Source organism: Lytechinus variegatus, chromosome 14 (genome assembly GCF_018143015.1).
Source record: "Lytechinus variegatus isolate NC3 chromosome 14, Lvar_3.0, whole genome shotgun sequence".
NCBI lineage: Eukaryota > Metazoa > Echinodermata > Echinoidea > Temnopleuroida > Toxopneustidae > Lytechinus > Lytechinus variegatus.
In genome coordinates, this window is record NC_054753.1 from 32,723,543 (window position 1) to 32,745,512 (window position 21,970).

The 21,970-nt window shown below is 34.6% G+C and overlaps 1 protein-coding gene across 2 annotated transcripts in view; it reads right to left on the reverse strand.

The window, feature by feature from the left end:
• LOC121427212 (rap1 GTPase-activating protein 1-like) overlaps positions 1-21,970 on the reverse strand; it is a 59,415-nt gene continuing 37,445 nt past the window's right edge. For both annotated transcript variants that reach the window (XM_041623491.1, XM_041623492.1), the window contains exons 6-18: positions 14,428-14,610; positions 13,634-13,687; positions 12,828-13,012; positions 11,530-11,659; positions 10,709-10,864; positions 10,069-10,309; positions 9,185-9,420; positions 8,595-8,680; positions 7,821-7,946; positions 7,209-7,320; positions 6,435-6,522; positions 5,672-5,757; positions 1-5,021 (exon numbers count right to left, since the gene is read on the reverse strand). In XM_041623491.1, coding sequence (XP_041479425.1) covers positions 4,863-5,021; positions 5,672-5,757; positions 6,435-6,522; positions 7,209-7,320; positions 7,821-7,946; positions 8,595-8,680; positions 9,185-9,420; positions 10,069-10,309; positions 10,709-10,864; positions 11,530-11,659; positions 12,828-13,012; positions 13,634-13,687; positions 14,428-14,610 — 1,842 coding nt within the window. In that variant the 3' untranslated portion in view covers positions 1-4,862. The remainder of the gene's footprint in view (positions 5,022-5,671; positions 5,758-6,434; positions 6,523-7,208; positions 7,321-7,820; positions 7,947-8,594; positions 8,681-9,184; positions 9,421-10,068; positions 10,310-10,708; positions 10,865-11,529; positions 11,660-12,827; positions 13,013-13,633; positions 13,688-14,427; positions 14,611-21,970) is intronic.

Consider the following 21,970-nt stretch of genomic DNA (forward strand, 5'->3'; position numbering starts at 1 on the left):
TATTGCGCATATGACATATATTTTATTTCCAATTTTACTTGAGAAAATAATAACAAAACTATGAAATCTTGAACTTTCAAAAAGTCAAAATGGACATTGTATTTCTAGGACAAAAAGGTGCTTTGAATATTAAAACTAATTTCAGCCTTCATCTAGGCCCCGTTAAGACGTGAACAAAAATATAAATCGTAAAAAAGAAAATCACTGCAAGTCTGATTTCTAGTCAGCTACAATCATCATGTAATATTACGGTCTATTGGGAATGACAAAAGGCCAGTTTTTAATTGGCCTTGGTATCAGTCCCAGACACATATGCAAAGTCTAAGGCTCTTTTTTTCATCCAATGCCTTTTGGCTCTTAATGGATTTTATCACTGTAATCTACCTCGGAATTTCCAAGCAACAATACTTCAAGTTGATTCACGACAATAATCTAACATGGAAATAAATTACAGACTAAATGAATAATTGAGAATAGCTAGAGAAAATTTGATGCGTTAATGGAATGGAATATTGCAAGAAAACTAACTTGCTTGGAGGCTAGAAGATTTGAACAAGGATTAAACGTAACGAATCTGGTAGATTTTAGCTATAAATGATTTAAATTGTTTTCTTCATGAGTTGTGTTGTACTTCATATATTTGTATTTTACAGTTTTCTTTTCTAAACCACATTTGTATATATGTATTGCAATTGTAAATTGAACCAATTCTGCCATTTGTCTGCCACATGTAATATTTCATAAAAAACCCTTTGTATTTAGTTAGATTAAATTAATTTCATTTAAATTCAGTTTCTAACCATGTTTCAACTTCATACACCTTTCTGAATGTAGCCCAATATGTTAATTGGTTCTAAAGAGCCATTTAATACAATTCAAGTAACATTAAAATGACCAAGTGCTTGCTTCATGATACAGTTTGTAAGTTATATACAACTGCTGACTCTTTTTGTGAGAGACCTAAAAGCATCTGTTTTTTTTGTTATTCAAGCAGCCTTCTATAACCCTTATCAAATCATGAAGAACATCAAAAGTTGAATTAAAATTGTTGTTAAAAATGAGAAGTTTACTTCACAAGGATTTGAATTTTGATCAACATAAATTTGAATTTCGATCTTTGTAAATTAAATATAATCGATTTGAATGGAAGTGTGTATCAGCACCCAAGAGTCACCAGTTGTGCGTAAAGTTACAAGAAGCTTTGTGAAACCCCATCCCTGTCATTAGATTCAATGCTTGGAGTTCTGTTCTTCTTTACTCATAAATCATATTTTCAGCAAATAGATGATGTCTAGGGAACACAACAGTTATTTAAATAATAATAAAAAATAAAACGAGTCAAACATTGAACAGTTAAAAAAAAATTCTGCACCATTTTGATTTGCTAGGCAATCAAGTTCTAGCCAACTCCAAATGTCCTTGTCATTTGTAAAATGGAAATGAATTTCTCTGGAATAGTAAGATTATCAATCGGACTCACTACTAGACATCTGTTGAGTGTAACAACATAGCTCAAAAATGAAATGGATATGAGGGGGGGGGGGGGGGTGCTAATGACAGGTTGCAAAAAAAGAGTTCAGCAAACATGGGTAGTCTTGATTTGGAATTATTCTCTTACTGCTACTACACATTTTACAGACAGGTCTGCAACCCAACTTTGGAATAAAACAATACATTTGATGTGATATATTGGAAAATGGAACATCCTACCGACCAATGTTCTGAATAATCTTAAAGTGAATAATAAAACAAAAATTGTGACTATTATGATCCTCTGTAAAATAAGAAAAGGCTTAGTTTTGAAAACAAATTGGACTTTACTTCGTAATTTAAAGGCTTGCAATAATCTTGATTGCAATATAAGCATTGTCATTGTTAAAACTTCAGATAAAAATGCCAGAAAGAATGCAAAAAGCAATTTTTTTCCTCCAAAATTGGATCCATAACGAGTTGTAAGGTATTCAGTGGCCTTCAGGCAACTGATTGGAAAAAGTTGCAGGTCTCACGTACAAAAAATACCTTCATAACTTGATAACTTATGAACGGATTAAACATTGTCACCATCGACTGTGATATGGATCTTCACATAATTACGTTGTGCTTTCTCTAAAATGGTTTCTTGGAAGAAAATTTAAGAATTTTGTTCATTTCTGCCTTGGAACTTAATAAACTTTGTTAAGATAATGGAAATAACTTTTTTTTACTATGAAAGATGAAAATTTCACTTTCCTTCAGGTAAGATGCCACTGGGTTATTTGAAGAATTATGAGGGGAAATTGTCTTATTCACGCAAGTCAAGCCACAGTTAGAAGTTATTTATTCGAGTCAAGCCACAGTTAGAAGTTATTTATTCGAGTCAATCCACAGTTAGAAGTTATTCATTAATTATCAATTCATTTCTTTGACTTACCAGGCATCAATTACCTTGAAATTTAAAAACGGGTGACAATTCAAGTTTATGTAAAGATTGAATAAAACATTATTGCAAATGACATTGTCTATACAAAGGTCAAATAAGAAGAAAACATTCCAATCCCACAATTGCACTCATTCAATTTTTACCAAGAATAATAAATAATGAAAAATGTCTGGGACTCGCCCAACATCGAGAAAAGAACAATTTTTCACTGTTCTCCCCTTCTCACTCTACTATACAACAGAATGAGATACCAATAAATATTGTCTAATAAATAATGGTCTCTGTGGAGAACATGAGGGATATATTCATCTATACATGCATTTAAAGTGGGAAATTAAAGCGAGAGTAGAAATATCCCATTTTAATCCCTGATTGAAAATTCTCTATTCACTTTAGAGATAATAAAAAAATGATATCAAGATAGATAAATAAAAACCAAAAATGAACTACAATGGGCAAGGATGATGATAAATATATATAACTTCATAAGATTTTGTATGTTACATTGCATATCACAACCAACTGAAACGCTCTTTAATTTTTTTTTACAGAATATGACTAAACATACTCGATGTATTAAAACATATTTCAAATCAACAAGATTACCAAAAAACCGACAAAACATGGAAAAAATGTACATATACCACATAAGGACCCTATGGCATTTAATTATGACAATAATTCTTTACATATTTTCATGGTATATACATTCTGTTTAGTTATGTACACTGATGCAAGTATCATACAAGCGGATTAATAGGCTATCTCTGACCGATCCAAGCTTACTATGATCTGAAACTTCTCTCTCTCTACAAAAATAATTTCACACAAGGTTTGCATGTACTGGTCATATGTTCAAATGAGAATAATCCATTGTTTCCCATCAAAAAATAAAAGACTATTCCCTGCAAATTTTGAGAAAGTATTGACGATTGAAAGTCTTTTTAGAAAAAAAGGGGAAAGATCATCATAATTGGCCAGAAGTTGCATTCCGCAGCCTTTCAGTTGGTAGAAGAGCAAGCCTTCATAAGAAAAGGTGACATCAGTATATTGTGTTTTGAACACAAGACAATTACTTAAACCAATGCAAGAATGTTCTGTAAGAACTGTTGTTATTTTTTACAAGATGATAAACTCAGGGAGCTTTCATGAAAGGTTTTTCTCATGTTACTATATTTATGATGATCCATCATCTAACAAAGAATCTTAGCACTAAGTATAATGCAGTAAATTACTTTTTTCAAATTATTGAAGAAGATTAACTGATTTTCATACATGAATGCTATGATTGGCTACAGGTTTGTGAGCTTCTTGTATGCTAAAGTCAAATCCCAATGCATACTCTGAAATCTGCTGCTCTGCAGATAAATGCCACCTGCAGTAATACCTCACTTTATTCTACACCACTTTTCTTTAAAGCAACTTCCTTCATTATTTCTGAACTTCTGACACGAACCTGAAACAGCTCACGGAGGCGGTTTGGAGAATCTTTGGTACAAAATTTATTACAATATACCACAATAAAGTAGTCACTTATTAAAGCACTGTATGCTTCGTACAAAAACACTAAAAAAAAAAATCACAATTGTGTAATTCCTTGTGTTATTTCAATGGCTTACTTCTTACCTGGCTTTATGTAACAATTTGTAGGCTTACAGAGGCTGTTGAGCCGTGCAATACACCCATTACAATGTGTAACTTTAGTAATGATCAGATTAATTGATTTGGCAAGAGGTTGATTCAATCAACACAAGCAAAGGTAATCTGCATCCTCAGTACACTAACATATTCATACAATCACCGAAATAATTCTTATTTCAATAAATAATTCTCAAGGAATCAAAGTCATAAGTGTATCTTTTCCTTGTAATGAAATCACACAGCACACTCCTTTCTGGTGTCAATGAAATATTCCAAACTCTGAATTTAACACCAGTCAAGGTCAATTATTTCTTCGCACCAAGGTCAGGTTTCTCAAGGCATTCTCATTCAAGGCAGATTCCATTCAAAGCTTTAATCCTGTTTCTATCATCTATCACTAGATGACTTCTTCCTCTGACAGTGCCCTCAATAGCAATGTAGCAAACCACTTTGGACCTACGCTGGTACAAGGTATCTGAAGTAGCGCTGTTTTTGAGCATCAAAATCAGTTTCATAACTGCATGGTGATGATACAATAGCAGAATCTTTCAAACAGTCATATCTTTGACTCTCACCCTTGTATTCAACATTCTTAGATGACAGCACAAGTTTCTTGGACAATGATCCCCCAACTGCAGATATGTGTCTGTGACACACTTCCATCAGAAATGTTCAAATCTATAGGATTTTCCAATGTAAAGAGTTCCGGATGTCCACACCTACATCAGCATCTAGAAATGTGCCTTTGAGCGTTGAGGACATCGCTCTTCTGCAATGTCTGTGCAGCTGAAGAAACATCTCTTCAGCAGTTGGATGCATCTGTTGAGAGTGACTTCTGAAGTCTGTCTTCCACCTTACGATGGTGATCTTTAATTCTATGAAGCTCTTTGTTTGCCACCGTAAGCTCAGCCATGTGCTTCAGTTCTCGTTCCTTTAGCTTCTTTAGATCTTGTTGCCAAGTCTAAGAAAAGAAACAATATGAAAACCATTGTTTAAAAGTTTGTGTGACATTTTAGCTTGATGAAACTGAAAATCATATCAAAATTTTGATAATTGCTTCTTTTAAAAAGGTCAAGTCCATAGAGAATTTATTCCAACCTCCTCTATGTGGACCTTCCTAATATGCTTTATCTTTATATTCTATTTCATTTGAAAAGTTGTTAATTCTCGTGGCTTGAGTAGTAAAATAAAATAGGTGAAGAATGCAGGTTGGACGTTTACAAAGAAAGAATGAATTTATAGAATTTTCCTAAATATAAAGGGACCTCCTGTACAATTTTCCTATTAATGGATCTTTCACTGAAACAATGCACAATACTAGCATCTGGCACATAGCCCTTCATACTTTGGACTAGTACATTTATTTTTTTAACAGGGTAGCCCAATCAGTAATTACAATATTGTTATATTCTAGGGGTCATGCATGACATAAATACAAAGACATAACTATACCTGTGAACATAATTGCATGGTGAATGTTAATTATGAAACATTGGTTCCAAAAGGCATGGTATTGGACAGAACTGCCTGCAAACTGAACATCTTTGGTTTTTTTTTGAAGATCCTCCTTACATTAGAAACAAAAAGGTACTAAAAGTTGCCTATACTCACCACATTTTGTTGTAAGAGTTCTTTCTTTTCTGTTGACAATCTCATGATCTCTTGCCTCATAGCTTCCAGCTGCTGACCTAGGTTTGCTATAATACAAGCAAAATTGGGGAAAAATTTTACACGCACACTTTATGACATGCCTTCGATTCTTGATGCCTTGCCAACACTAAATGGTGGAAATACTGGGAAAGGGATATTTTTCCTTTAAAGCCACAATAGCTAATTTGAACAGCACCTTCTCAAGACATAAACTACCTCACATAGACCCTGCATCAGTATGCAGTCATCATTGATGAATAATTTCCTTCATACCATAACATTTGCCAAGAAATAGGTTTAGAGTGTGCTTCCAGCCTTTCTAAGTATTTCAATAAAGATCAAATGCCTATTATATTTTTAACCCCAAATTTACAATCAACAAAGGATCACCAATCATGCACAAGTTACATAAAAAAGGGAAGAAGTATTCTAACTTTATAAAACTCTATGAAAACTGAAGGAGCAAGGCAACTAGTCAAAAGTCTGTGCTATGTGTTATAGCATGAATTCCAATATAATGGTGGTTTGTGTTTTTTCTTTCCACTTTTCAGAGCAGCTTTTCTGCTATTAACATTATATATTGTTTATTATAGAATATGAGGATTGATAATAAAAAGCTGCTTATGATATTCCTGAGGGAAAGACGAAGCTTTGACATTTTGACAAGATGCCTAAGTAAAAGAAAGGGAGGAAACAGAGGGAGTAAGTAGAATAGAGGGCATACCTTCAATATCTGCTGCAGCTGAGCATTTTCCTTCAGGACAAATACATGGATTCATTGGACTGGGCTTGTTGCTTGATGACATACTCCCCTGTAAAAAGAAAAACACATTAATGGAATACAGTTTTATGGGTCAAATATACATTCCATTTGTAGTGGTTTTCAAATTATTACATCATTTATCATCCTAAGGTTTTATTTTTGGCATAAACCATGATTAAACTATTACATATTTATTTCTACCTGAAAACTACAAGGGTTTTCCCAAATTAAAATCTTTACAATAATTAGGTCTACCCAGTACCAGCAGTACCAGAACCCCCCCCCCCAGTAATACAGACTTTGGTGCACAGGAATATGACATCCATGTGATGAATACAAATGAACAATCAAAATTTACTTTGCTCATACGGACTATAGAATAAAGTTAAACATAACAAGCCAGAGTAGAATGCATGCAAGAAGGACAGAAAGGAAAGTGGTTAACAAAGCAATAAAATTACATTTTTTCAAATTGTAACAAGACTGAAGAAATTGTAGGTTAGACATAAATACAATCATGATATGCAGAGCTACCAAGTCTCACGCAATAAGCGTGAGACTCAAGCATTTTGGATTCTCGTTCATCCCCTCAAATCTGTCTCACGCAACTATCACAGCCTATCCCCATATACATTGTACACAATGTCTGTGATCTTACTCAGATTCACAGAAAATCTCACGCATAGCTGGTCTTTGAACTTGGCATATCTGGATATGATTATTGAAGTATCTTACCATTCCTGTATCAGAATCGTCATGGTGATCATGTGACTCGTGGTGTAGCTGGGCATCTTCATCACTATTGAAGCTATCCAATGAATTACTAGGTGATACTCTGGTGTATATCCTAGAGGCAACAGAACAGGACATGAAAATTAATATATGGTGCTACATAAAACGGATGACAACAAATCATGAAATAAAAGAGAGCATACATTTCCCCTTCCTCTTGATGTCTCAAGTTTCTTTGTCTGTTTATATTCCTTTATTACCCTACCCCCTTCAAAACTTATTTGCCCATCTGTGATTTGCCTTACTTCTCTTTCTAACCATAATGCTTCTCTTTAGTTTATATTAGACATTTGTCTTTTCTACTTTCTCAGACTTTAAATCCAAATTGTGCTTACTGGTCCCATAACACAAAGGTTAGCAATGATCGTAGAACATTTTTTTTTACAATTGATTGCATAGATTACAATGTACAATCAATCGTGAAAATCAAGCGTACAATTAATCGCTAACCTTTATGTTACGGGACCATTTTCTCAACCTCTCTCTCTTATTTTATTTCTCTCTATCCCCTTCTCTGTCTCTCTCCCCCTCTCTCTCTCTCTCCCTGTGTTTTACCTTTGCTGTTGTGAGCTAGCATTGATATCAGGTGAACTGTTGAGTGAGTTAGAGGAAGACTTATGAGACTCTTGGCTACCGTTAATACTCTCTGATGAATGGGAGGATCGGCTGAGGACACTGTCCCTAGAGTTTGAACAAATGAAAATGAAAATTATTCATTACATGAACGATTCCAGAAATGATCAGAATTGTGGTATGTCCGCCCACGCTTTCCTTCTCAAGTTTACTCCACTTTACCAACTTTCGAAATCACACTTATTTGAGGGCTTTAAACCTTTTTTTACAAACTAGAAAACAGAGACAAATCGGTTCATGAAGGTTCCTCATATAGTTGGTTGGACGAATATACTTCATTGAATTGACCTCATAAATAATGGAATAATGATAAAAAGTGAGGGTAGAGTTTATAGATCATGGATATAAATGTACAGATACATGAAAAAAGGGGAGAATTTAGGAGATGGGAACAAATATAAAGTCACTTCAAAGAGAAAAGTGAATTATAGTTCATTTTCCTCAAGTGGTTTTATGAGAACAAGAGATAAGAGGTCCAAGATAAATCAGGTTGACAAAAATATATTCCAAGTTTTTTTTTTTTAATATTTACACATCAATAAAAACAAACAGTTCCCTCAGACCATGTTATACCATATCCATGTCCAAACAAAAACAGATATAGTCATTAAACATCACATCTTATAAAACTTAGGGTGTTTGACTAACAGGCTGGTAAGAGAAAGAATAATGTAATGAAGACTAAGATTTCCTAACCTTTTTTTCTTTGGTTCTTTCTTGTCTGCGCTTCCAAAGCTTTGGACTGATCTTTGTGATGACCTGCTGTTTGATCTCTGCTTCGTCTAAACATGCAAAAAACAAAACAAAACAAATAGTCAGCTTTTTCATTTTCATTTTTCTCAAAATATCAATCACTTACACATGTATACATACTTTTGCAACACAAATGACATTCCTTTTGCAAGAAATGTAACATAACTTTCATTTAAAAAATTCTGAATATATTTTCCCTAATATTCTCAATAATTTATCTGCTATATATATGCACATATATTGTTGTGATTTTTATTTCCAGAACTAACTTTTTCCATCATAATAATATCCTTAACAGCAGCAATATTGTCATCATCATCATCATCATCATCACCAGCACCGCCAACATCAGAACCACTACCACTACCATCATCTACACTCTTCCTCCTCTTATTCCATCTCATCATTGTCGTCGTCATCACCACCACCACTATCGTCGTCGTCGTCATCATCACCAGCACCGCCAACATCAGAACCACTACCATCATCTACACTCTTCCCCTTCCTCCTCTTATTCCATCTCATCAACTCACAGCTGGGCTTGTGCTATCAGCTTGATCCACAGGCGGCCTTGACAACCCCTCTGTTCCGACAAACAATGTATTTCCATTGACATTCTTGGGTAGCGTCCCTGATGACCCTGTGCTCTCCAGAGATGTAGTGCGCCCTCTAAAGGCGTTCTTGAAGCTCTTGAGTAGTCTGCTGTTACCTCCTGGTGAATAGTCTCCCTTACCCTGACTGGACTGGAGAGGTGAGATGATGTCATCTCCTAAAAATACAAAGATAAGTCATTTGCATATAACGTAACATGACATTGGCTAGAACATTTGTAAATATGATTTTGATTTTTTTCCTGTTCTCTTTCAATATAGGTCATTCTCCACAAGCATTCCACTAATAGTTTATTCTTTCCGCACTATGTATTGTAATTACCATTGAATATATGTTTTTATATGGCTATGGATGATAAAATCTTTTCCTTGAAGCTGGCTTTTATTGTATGGCATCTATCATGAGCTGAAAAGGATTGTCAATATCACTTACAGGACTTTATAAAAGAGTAAATATTTTATACACCATACAAGGAAGAATTAGAAGCACAGCTTCACAAATGAATCACATATTAAATCCTGTCTAAAGCTCTGGTGATATGTCAAAAATGTGAATGAAGTGGAAGTTGAATAATTTTTTCAACCAATTTTCAATTCTATGGTATTTTCTTAAACTTTCAATTTCTTTGTATTTAGCGGTCTTTCCTTCTTGGTAACATTTTAAACAACTTCAAATGGCCCATAAATAATCTCATAAATTTAGTGATTGGCTACGAGAATCAACAAACACACAAACAGCCCATTACATACTTCAGAAGTGTTTATATATACAAAAGACAAACGTGTAGAAATTGTGAGAGGTATACCTGCTACAGCACAAAAGATGTCTTCATTCTTTGACATCAGATCATGGTAGAGATGATCTAGTAAAGCACTTCTTGTTCTGGCTTGGATACTGGCAAACTTCTGAGCTTTGTAACATGAGTGTTCAGCATTGAGGAGCTTACAGAGTAAGAACTCCTTCAGTTCAGAACCTTTCTTGTAGATTGATGGAGCTGGCAAGATTGGACCAAAGGGTGGAACATTGTTCCTTGCTGTTATCGTTACCTGGAGAAGACAAATACAGGACAGTTTTTCAACTGAATTTCTTAGGTTACTGGAATTAAGTATTCCTGACCATTACTGATGCTAGGGTTCTCCCAAAACTCATGTTGCACATACTAGAATTTTTTATTTGTATAAAATAACCAACTGCTAAAAAGCGCCCTCACCCTATTTCTCCCATTCTTTCTTTGACTTCTCCCATTACCTCTCCCTTCCCTTCCTTCCTCCCCTCCCTCTGTTCAGCCTCTTCCTTATTATCTTCTTATCCTTCTTCTTCTTCCAAGTCTTCAGAGCACATTTCAAAAACATGTAGTTCAAAAATTTTAATCCGATTCATCTTTGATGAAAATTGAAAAGGCAAATATAAACCATTTAAACATCCATCAGTCAAGATTAGCTCACCTTATATTTGGTTTCTTCTGAGTTAGCCTGGATGGCTTGTACAACGATGTATGCATGAAGGAAGTTTGATGCAATCATATCAGGAATGAATGGCGTATTCTCCTCCTGGAAGATGATCGCTACAATGTCGTTACCAATGTGTCTCTTCCTTTGGAGCTAAATTGAAAGCAAACAACAGAAAAGAGTTCTATGTCTTATGTGGAAATGACCAAGGAATAGTAATTAAGGTAGATGGTATTTCATGTGGAAATGTCCTTCATGGTTATAAGATGGAAAGCATTTTGAGAACCCCTGCCTCCTCTCTTCCAGAGCCTTCTTCTCCCCTCTCTTCATATTAACATTCATATTTCTCCTCTTCTGCCTTTTCACCCCTTTCTATTCCATTCTTTTTCTTCTCTGATTTTTTAAAAATTGTTTCTTTCTTTTCTCCTCTTACTCCCCTTCTAATTTCCTTCTTTCATTTTTTCTTCTCTACCATTTCAAATGTATCCCTCAATACAGACCAGCAAGATATACAATAAAATATGGATAGCTCTACTGCAGGTTAAAAAAAAACTGTTATAGCCCCCCTCCCCACACCTGGGCACCATAACACAAAGATAAGCGATCAATCGTTAAACGGACTGGCCAATCAAGATAATGGTTACACATGCATTTGGTTTAAATTACTGACCAGGAGCCAATCAGTGCTGTTCTTTCATATTTGCAATTCATCGCAAAACTTTGTATTACGGAATCCTGATATCAATTTTCAAGACCATCCCATATTTGCAAGACAGAAAACCTGAGATAAACTATGAAGATAATTATGATTGGCATACCTGTTGTGCATCTCCTTCTGTATAGGGAAGCATGGTTGAAACATGGAACATGATTTCATTATTGTGGTACTTGCAATAAATGGAATGAGTGCCGGTTTGGCCGTGATTTACATCTAGACCTCCTCGAAAACTGCAATATAAGGAATAAAACACAAAGAAAGGTGAATGGCAATGGAGTATTTGTACTACAGATAACTTTGCCAAAGTTGAATCTTATGGGACCACAGCAATCCATTCTACTTACAGGAAATTCCACTTAGAAAAGGCATATAAGACATTTTGCATAATCTGGTTGAAAAATCGCTTTGACTGAATATTCAACCAATCGAATTTTGACTTGTGCAAGTAGTTTACCAATATCTTTTTAAAGCAATGACGAGGACTGCTTCATACATCAATTTTGATCTTTTTATCAATTCAGTACAAGTCTTTTATGCAGAATTGCTGTAAGGAACTATTCATCGCAAATCCTAACCTTTGTGATATACAGAGACAAGGGGGAATGTAAACAAGCCACCATGAAATATACCGTCAATGAATCCTACTCTAAAATCATTGTGTGTCTTTCTCATTGGCTATCCCGCATTCGCCATCGATTGGAATGAGACAATTAACAATGAAAAAACACTTGCAGAATATCTGAATGAAAGATGCAGCTCAGAAATTTGCTTAGGTGCCTTAATTGTCATTCTCTAAAAGATAGATGGATTGTAAATGCCTATAAGGCAGGATTTCCTACAATTCAAGCTTACTCAGATGGACTTTTCTAAAAATTATTATCTTGACAAACTAACATAAAAGATATCTTAACAAGCAAAATAAAAAACAAACAAACACAACAATACTGAAGAGCTATAAACAATTTTTTTTGGGGAAAAATCTCATGACAAAACAATTACAAACATTACAAACAATTACAAAATAAATACAACATTCTAAATGTAATATCCCACAATATGAACATAGTGAACATTTTATGTTCAATATCTGGTATTTAGTATTTATTACATCATGTATTTTACAATATCATATATATTCAGTTTCCAGATTTTTGCAATAAGGCTTTCCCTTTCTAGTTGCCTCCTCATTCATTTATAAATTATGTACACTCTTTTTTTTATTCAACTATTTCTCAGATTTTATCATTGCATTTACGATTCCCATGTAACTTATGTCAACTTTGTATGTGCCTTGTTTTGTTTTTTATGATGAATGGAATAAATGCCATCAAATCACTTCAAAGTAGTATCTCACTATTTTTCATTAAAATCATGAAATTATTTCTTAAGCTCCCTTACCCTGAGAAATTTTTGAGCTCCACCTTATCTCCTAGCATCTCTAGGAACTCATCAAGTGCGGGGCTTGAGTTCCTATTACCAAACATCTCCTCCTCCGTTGATTGGCCGAAGCACTGGTAGACCACACCAAACTTAAACTTGTTGACGAAGGAGTGTTCATCGTAGCTTACAATAAGCTCGGAACCCTGGTAAATCAAATATTAACCAGATTTTATTTCAAACAATGTTTCTTTGTTTTTCTTTTTAAAAAATCAAGTCTTGAAATAGACAGTGTGGAATATGCATAATTCTGGCTCACGTTGGTTTTAGATCGCTGGCTTTCTCCAGGAAGGCCATTCTGCGGCTTTTTCGATCCTAGATGACAGTAGAACTCGGTATGACTTATAAGGACTTCAATATTGAAGAGAAAAGTTTGCAGAATCTGGTTTGAAAAAGGCTTTGATTTTATTATATGATTAATTGATATCACTCTTTTTTTTTGTTATTGCTTTAAGTGTAATTAACAAACATAATGAAAAAGTAGACACAGAGAGTAGGTGAGTGAGAGAGAGGGAGACAAAAGAGAGTGATAAGGAGAGATAGAAAGAGAGAGTTAGACAGAGAAACAGAAAGAGGTATAGAGAATTGGAGAGTTGGATTGTACTGGTACAGTCACGTTCTATTTCATCATTTTACACTGCACCAATTGTATTCATAATCTCATTATACCAGATGTGACTGCTCCCATGAGTGTCATTTGACAGTGTGTTTGCCTCAGACTATCCCCACATAGCGACAGACAGATAACAAGGAGTGAAGATACTCACCTTTGGAAAAAGTACTGGTTGATATCTTTCTGTTGTAATACTGTCACACAGCGTCTGGAAGAAAATAGGAGTAAGAAAATACTATTAGCTTTGGTATAGCAAGGCAAAGAGCTCTTCCAGTGGCAGCTCCAGCTTATTAAAGTTACAATAATGACAGTGCGCCCTGGACAGGATCATCTTTAGATGGGCGAAGCCTCAAATGTCATAACATTCATGATTACATTTCATCATTAATCAAGAATGTGAAATATCAAATTAGGTTTTTAAAGTTTGTTGAAAAAACAAAATACTAGGTTATATTCTTTAAATAAGTAACACCTTAAAATTGTGAAAACCTTAAAATTTCATTTTCTGCTATAACATGCCTAGTTACTTGACTCCAAACACCCATTGTATAATAACTATATGGTCCTATTTCATAAATCTTACTCTGATAACGGAGTTACATTAACTGATAACAGCTTTTGAAATGGGTGAATTTGTCATAGTAATCTGGCTCTTGTTCTTAAAGGAGAATGAAACCCAAAGAACAAGTTAGCTTGTATGAAAGCAGAGAAATTAAAGAATAAGATCAATGAAAGTTTGAGTAAAATTGGACAAACAATAAGAACGTTTTGAGCTTATGAATATCAAGATCACTAATGCTATGTTAATATTCATTCAATCTTTCTCAAACTTTCATTGAACTGTTTCTTTGATTTTTCTTTGTATGAATTCATCTGATTTCAAGGGTTTTATTCTCCTTTTTAATAATAACAAGTGTTGTGAAAAAGGAGCCAAGGACTGTATGTTACCTTTGCGATTCTTGCTGGTATCGGTGAGTCTCCAAGCGTTGAGACAGCAAGAAGATCATGGATAGTACCGGCTTTAGACCTGAGTACCACTCTCAATGCATCCTCAGTGCCTATCGTTTCATGCTTCACTGATAACACTAATGGACCTAGGTCCTCATCTTGGGCAAAGTAGTTAAAATGCTCCTGATTAATACCAAAAAAAAATGGTTGAAAAAGATTTAATAATAATATCATTATACTGGCTTACATAGAAGCACTTACTGCCAACTTAATAAGAAGACTCTTTTGCAGCAAAGTTACAAATTATTTGGTTTTTAAGGATTTTCAATTAGCAAACTAAGGTTTTTACCCTCTCTGTAATATTACTCACACGCTACTTTAAACTGCCTTTTTCTGAATCACTATTTGACTATAATTTCAACATAAAATCAAAAGTGAGGGAGAACTGGGGCATAGGTGAGTACTAGTTTTTCAATCTTCAGTTCACCCATGAGGAATCTATCATAATCCCAGGTGTTTTCTTTACAGGTGTTAATTAATAATTCCTGCCTGAATAGTCTAACTTGCCACCAGGTATACTGGAGCTAAGGGGGTAATGACTTAGGAGAGGGGTAAGCACAGAAAAGGGGTCTTCCACCTAACCACTGTATGAGGAAAAGAGTAATTATAGAAGAAAATACCAGTTTGAAAAAGACAAAACAAGTAAGCAGGGAATAGAGTTTGGCCAGGACGACATTGTGTCGATAATGTGCTGATTCATACACGTAATAAATCAATCCCGAACACTAGTATAATCCTCTGTACAAGTTTTTTTGTCACGTTTCACTTTGAATGGGCCAGATGAATTGAAGTTCTATGGGATTTATGCATATCATTTGGTGTCTGTTGGTAATAGTGACATGCTAAGGTTACTGGTCTTTCAAAACATGTTTATAATTAGGGATCTTTCACTAATACTGTTCTGTCACATCACCCCAAAACATACTGTTCCTAAAGGGAAGCCTTGGGGAACCCCACAGGATATAGACATAGTTAAGTGTATAATTTTTTTAGTATAGTTTTCAAATGAGACAAGGAGGGATGAATACCTTTAAACCAAATGGCACCTAAGGGTTGTTTTGAACCATGTTCAACTGGTTAAGAGACCGACCATTCTACCACTGAACCATTTGCAACACACTGTGCAATCAAGATCTACAGGTCATTTTCTATCTTTAGCATCAAGGAAAGCCATTGGATGATACACTCAAACTAAGATCCTACAGTAACAAGATTTAGAAGTTTATCTCTCAAATTAGCTACTGATATACAAGCATCCAAGAGATGATGAACTATGCAAAGACATGTCTGATACTCCGATCAGGTTCCAATCACCAGACTCTAAAAGGCTTTCAACAACCCAAAACTGGTCTTTAAAATCCATTTTTCAGGTTAAGACATTTATATAAAGTTAAGTTCATGCTACTTCTGCTGGCTGCCATGTCCTTATCTCGTTAAGAACAAGTCTTGCATTGGGATTAAATGGGAATTTTTCACTTGTAAGTCAAGTTTAAGGAGGGGACTATATAAGTATTTAAGGTCTAATATCTGACGATGCAACGATCCAATGAAAAAATATCTACAAGAGTTTTAAACCCATATTCTTGGCTTTAGTTTTTTCTTCTTTAGCAAATATTCGCTGGGAATGTCATCGGCTCTTAAGCCCCTGCTTCCTCAACAGCTTGTGATTCAGGACTGGCCAATTACAGCGTTGCATGCTGCAGCAAATCTTACATCACGATGAAAGCCACAGTCCACTTACAGAAGCCTCTCCAACCTCCCTAAACTCACAAAGTTAGTTTTGTAAGAACTCCCGGGAGACCTCAAGGAAATAGATACGATTGACCTACATTTCTTCCTCTCTCTTAAGTCCGTTTTCCCCTTTTTTACCCCTATTCGGTCAGTGGGTTCTAAAAACAACTTCTCGGTGGGCGAGACGCAAAAAGATTTATTGAAGAGGGTGAATGAATTGCAGAGGAGTCTGCTTTTGTTTTTTATTATCATGCAATGATAGGATTGTTTTTATCACTTGTTTACTGATAAGGAAAAGGGAAAGCAAATTTGCAATGAGAACAGAACAAAATAAAGTCAAATCTGATTTAGCATCCACTTATATAGAAAGATCACCCCCCCAATAAACACATGCTTGGTTTTCCATCAATAATTTTCTCCATTCAGACCTATTACCAGAATCTCTTCATAAAGACCACCTGCTAAAAGGGCCAGTTTTGTTGTCTTTGTTAATAAAGTGGTCTAAATACAGGCTTACAGGTTTCACTGCAAATTTATATAGAAATTATGCTCTGTAATATAGATAAGCGGGATCATAAGAACGTTCCAATATATCGCTGATGAGGATTCCATTTCACGAACACTGTAAGATGAATTTAATGATATTGCAGTGCACTATCGAGAACCCATGACCTAGAGGTAGAGCAGTCTATCACAGGTTATTGGAAAATTAGATAATGGTTCCCCTGCGGAATACCAACCAGTTAGACACTCTGCTGCTGGCAAATCAATAGAGACGTTGCCAATTTGTAAAATGGGTCTGGATATTTTGAAGAAAGTGCAGACGATCATGTGGGTACCTATATTGGCATTTCTTATCAGAGATTATACATGAGGGGGAACAGCTATACTGTACATGTACAAACTATCATACCCAACTTAAATAATTATTTAATTCACAATCGACCATAGATAACAACTGCATTATCTATTGTAATATTTGAGGAAACAGTAGGCTCACTAATGTTTGCAATTCTACATCACCCGGTTATATAACCATGGAATGCATAAACATATGAATATGGTCAGAATGTAAGAAATGCTAAATGCCTGGTCACATTTCACAAAGGAATTTTTCATTTTGTTTGGAGTCTAAATCTTTTCATTTGTACTTACTTGGAAGTGTCTGTCAAGCAGTGGTTGCACATTTATTTCAATCAAGGCATTTGATTAAAGGGAATGATAATTGTAAAGGCAAACAGAAACACTTCAGAATGATATTGAATGTAAGAAATTTTAGTATAAGCAATTCATATTAAAAAAAACTTCATAATAGTACTTTGGTTTGGTTTGAAGATTTATAAATTTAACAACGGGAGCTGAAAATCTTTCCAAAATATTTTGTTTTCAACTGTTAGATAACTTCACTTGAACATTTCTCTTGCTACTTGAAGCATTAGACAATATGTACTCTGTAGTGTTTTTCTGTATTTTTGTTTTTCTCTCCATAAAAAGCATCCTCGAAAGCAGATCAAAGAAACAACCTTAAAGTGATTACAAAATGGAAATGGGAAATTTATCATATATCAAAACAATGTTATTAGATCTTCTTATTTCTGTTTGTATCAACTAAAGGGATATTGGAAAGGAAATTGATCTTAAATCATCAAATTGGCATGTATTGATCTGATTTCTCACAGCTTTCATATGTTTGATAATAAACTTGAACAGAATCAAAACCAAAGTAGGAGGCGCAGCTGACACTTGATAATGATTTTATAATTCTCTGATAAAAATCTTGATTTTATGAAACACGAGAACAGGAAAGTGATTATCATGAACAAAGGTTCGGCCTACATATTGACAAGTCTGTAATAATTTAGGGCAAAATAAGGTTTTTAAAAGTTGTATAAAATGTGCTTGATCAGCATGTGTCCCATAAAACTCAGTAATTGGATTGGAAGTATACTTTCATTTCAATCTCACAATAGTCAATATTAAACTGTGCCAGACTTGACCAGTGGCCCATTTTCAAGTTCCGTAGCAATTTTCAGAGTCCCTTTTCTCTCTCTTGGCTTGTGAAACTTGGCAAGAAGCAGGCTTTTCTGTCTAACAGGGGAATATCAAACAAGTCTTAATCTGGATAAATAAAGGGGTACTTAAACAGAAGTCGAGTTAAATTGGGTTTTGGATATAACCTTAAACAGGTGATGTATTATAGCTGATTTATGTTGTAAATCATTAAAGGGTGTTTTGTTCTAATTAGAATGATTGAAAAGCAAAAGCTTTCACAGGTGTGCAATCATGTCCAAGAAGAATCTTCATGAAAAAGGAGAAAAATTAAAGAGAGATTATCAGCACAAAGTGGAAAAAAGTAAAAGAGCGGGATAGAGAGAGAGAGAGATAGATAGATAATGATTGGAAATTAAGGGGACAAAAATTGGAGAACATAAGAAGTTTCAAAGAAAAATAAAGTGACAATAAATAGAAATAAATGATTCTCAAAATATATCTTGGTATCAAATAAACTGCAATGATTAATGCTTTCATGGGATGGCGTAGGTGCAAAGAGAGGGAATGAGGTTGAAATACAGACATAAGAAGCTGATAAAAAGAAAGAATTAGATAAAGAAACAAGATGGAGGAGGATATGATAAGATAGAAAGAAGATGTTTAAGGAGAAGAAAAAGTTACGAGATAAATTGGAACCATCTTCTAATTTTCTGCTAAATGCTGACATATGTCACCTGTGATTTATTAAGAACTCTATTAAATCTCATGGACAAGCTTTAGGCTATTTCAGGTAGAATAAAACCACATAACAGAATACTTACTCAATGTGTATCTCAAAGATTTCCATACTATCCTATTTACACTGCAAGTTTTTTTTAATAAAAGAAACTTGTACAAGATTTCCTCATGGTGTGAAAGTCAGAACATCCAAATCTTACAAAAGACATAAGAGAGCTTTTAAAGCTTGCAAAGATTGCCAGGGGCAAAATGTAAAAATATTGTTAGTCAAGCAAAAGGGAGATGGAAAAAAGATTCATTTACTATTTTCGATTTTTAATAACAAATGATCTATGAAATGATTATTGAACACAAGGTCAAAACACACTTTCAAATCAGTCTGGTCAATCTTAACTCCAAAGATGAAAAAATTGGAATATTTCATTTGAGACTCTGCCAGAAGAACTCAACCGACTTAAATAATCTCAAGGATTTCTTGAAGATTAATTCCGATTTTACTTTGCTTCAAGCTGTGCCTTATAATAAACTTGAGCACCTTATATACATCAACCATCAACAGATGATGGTTCATCTTCACAAAGTATTTGTACTTCAAGATTCTCCTTAGGACTGTTGCTTAAAGGACTTATCACTATTGTAACTACCATTTCAAGGAATATCATAACCATTCTACATAATTGGCAGATCACTTGTAAGGATTTGGAAAACTCCTAGTTAACAAGTTGGGACTGTTTATAGAATATTGATGTTATACAGAGAACAAACCCTATCCAAAGCAAGGTAAATCTTTCTTCGAATCCTAGCAGGGAGGAGGTGTTTGCCTCAGAAACCAGAGACTAGCCCTGTCTTCTCGGCAAGGTGTGAAACTCAATTACCCCCCACTAAACATCCAAAGCACTAAAAAACACCCCTACGATCCTTGATCAAGAACTTCCCCTCGCTCATTAGGGTCTGAGCTTACACCACTTCCACACTGCCAGTCAATTCATGTCAGCTAGGCTGCTTTGTGGTGCTTAGTCCTTAAATATAATTCACCTTTTTCACAATTTTTGTTTTCATTTTAATTCAACAAATTTGATTTACCAAACAGTTGTCAGATTGCCAGCAAGAAATCTATCTGCATTATGCTGCACTCGACCCAAGTAAGGTGAAATGGTACCTAGCAGGGTTAATTCCTTGAAAGCATTCATCAGCGGCATTTAGTGGTTGCTGGAGCTAAACCTGATGTGCTTATAGTTGCACTTTGTATACGCTAAAAACACTGTTATATTAATTCTATTATCATCATACATAGAACGATCTTTGGATCTTATGTATAGCAGTGAATTGGTTAACAACATCCACAACCAAATTGATGCAACAATGTAAATTTTGCTAGAGCACACATTTTCACTACTAGGTCCTTTGGAGAGGATTCAATGAAGCCTAAACCGTTAAAAGGCCTAAGACTTTTGCCAATGGGGACATTCCTGGCTATGTATCTCTTTTCAAATAAAACTTTCTTTCGGCTTTATTCTCCACCTCCTTATTCAATTAAAGAAACAATGTGGACTGAGTCACAAGACATCGCAGGTTCTAAGGCACTAATAATGCCCCAAACGATGGAGGATAGCTGAGCTAATGAAGAGCCAATTTAAAACATTTCCTGATTAGACTCCAAAAGAAAATACAAAAGCACACAATACAGGGAGTACAGGAAGGGCACTGAACTGCAGATATAACATGTACAAGCCATAAATGATATGATGTATATTGTAAAAGCAGGGGGTTATATCACAAGAATTATGAAACCTGATCAATGTAAGTATAACGTTGCCACTTTGTAGCATTATATTTTGGCTTCAAACAGAAAGTGATGACTAAATTTTCAAATTTTCGTAGTGAATTCGCTAATTACTTCAAGTCTAAATATATATTGGAAAATATACACACCCATAAAAAGAATCAAAAAGACAAAGGGATCTAGTACCAAATATAATTATTTTAAGATATGAATAATTCTTAAAGCAGACTTTAACTTTGACTTGTAATTCAAATACTTGTGTATTGTAAATTTGGCATGAATCATATATACCCAAGTTGAAATAATTTCCTTATGTTCACAATGTTATCACAATTTTTTGTTTTGTGCTATGTATATACATTGAACAATGTATCTACATACAGTGTGTAAACTAGTGAAATAAAAGAATTTCCTCTATGGCCAATGAAGTCATTCAATTCAATTTCAATTCATCAAAAATGTATATAAGTTACAAACTTCTATTATACATGCAGTAAGTTTTGATAAACAAGCAACATAAAATAAATATTCAAGAAAAGAAAATACCAACACAATTTTTCAATGCTGGAATGATCACATTACAATACACATTCATAGGGTGTGTCTCGTGTTCTATTTAAGGTAATGAAATTGGTGTACATGGTCATTGTCTAAAACATTGAACAAACATTGATGAAAATTCTTTAGCTGACAAAGGAGAGGGAACGCCTTTTATAATTAAACGATAAAATGACCTCCAAAAGGGTCACTTTTAAATCCTCCCCAAGGGTCGTTGTGACTCAGTATCTATTGTCTTATAAACCATGACAGACTTTGATTTTGCTACATGAAGGAGCCTGGGAATACTCATTAACAGGGTTTAATATATTGAAGGTTTTAGGAAGACTATTATTATCATAGGGCCTTGGGTGGCATGGAGAATTAAAACAAGCTCAGAACAATCTTCAACTGAAGTGTAAACTTTCTAATAATCTTAAATATATTGCGGTCCCTTACATCACTGGAGTGTTTCAGTTTTAAACTGTGATGGAAGATAATTTTTTGGGGGTTCATTTCTATGGTCTATATTAATTTCTAGAATTAAATTATGTAAAACAGTCAAGTGCATCTAACTAGGAGCTTAGATAGGGACACTTGAGTCCATAATCAGCCGAGAATTGTGATGAGACAGGAGACACAAATGCTGTCTCAAGACAATGTTTAAAGGCCTCCAACACCATTTATCAAGTCAGCAGATAT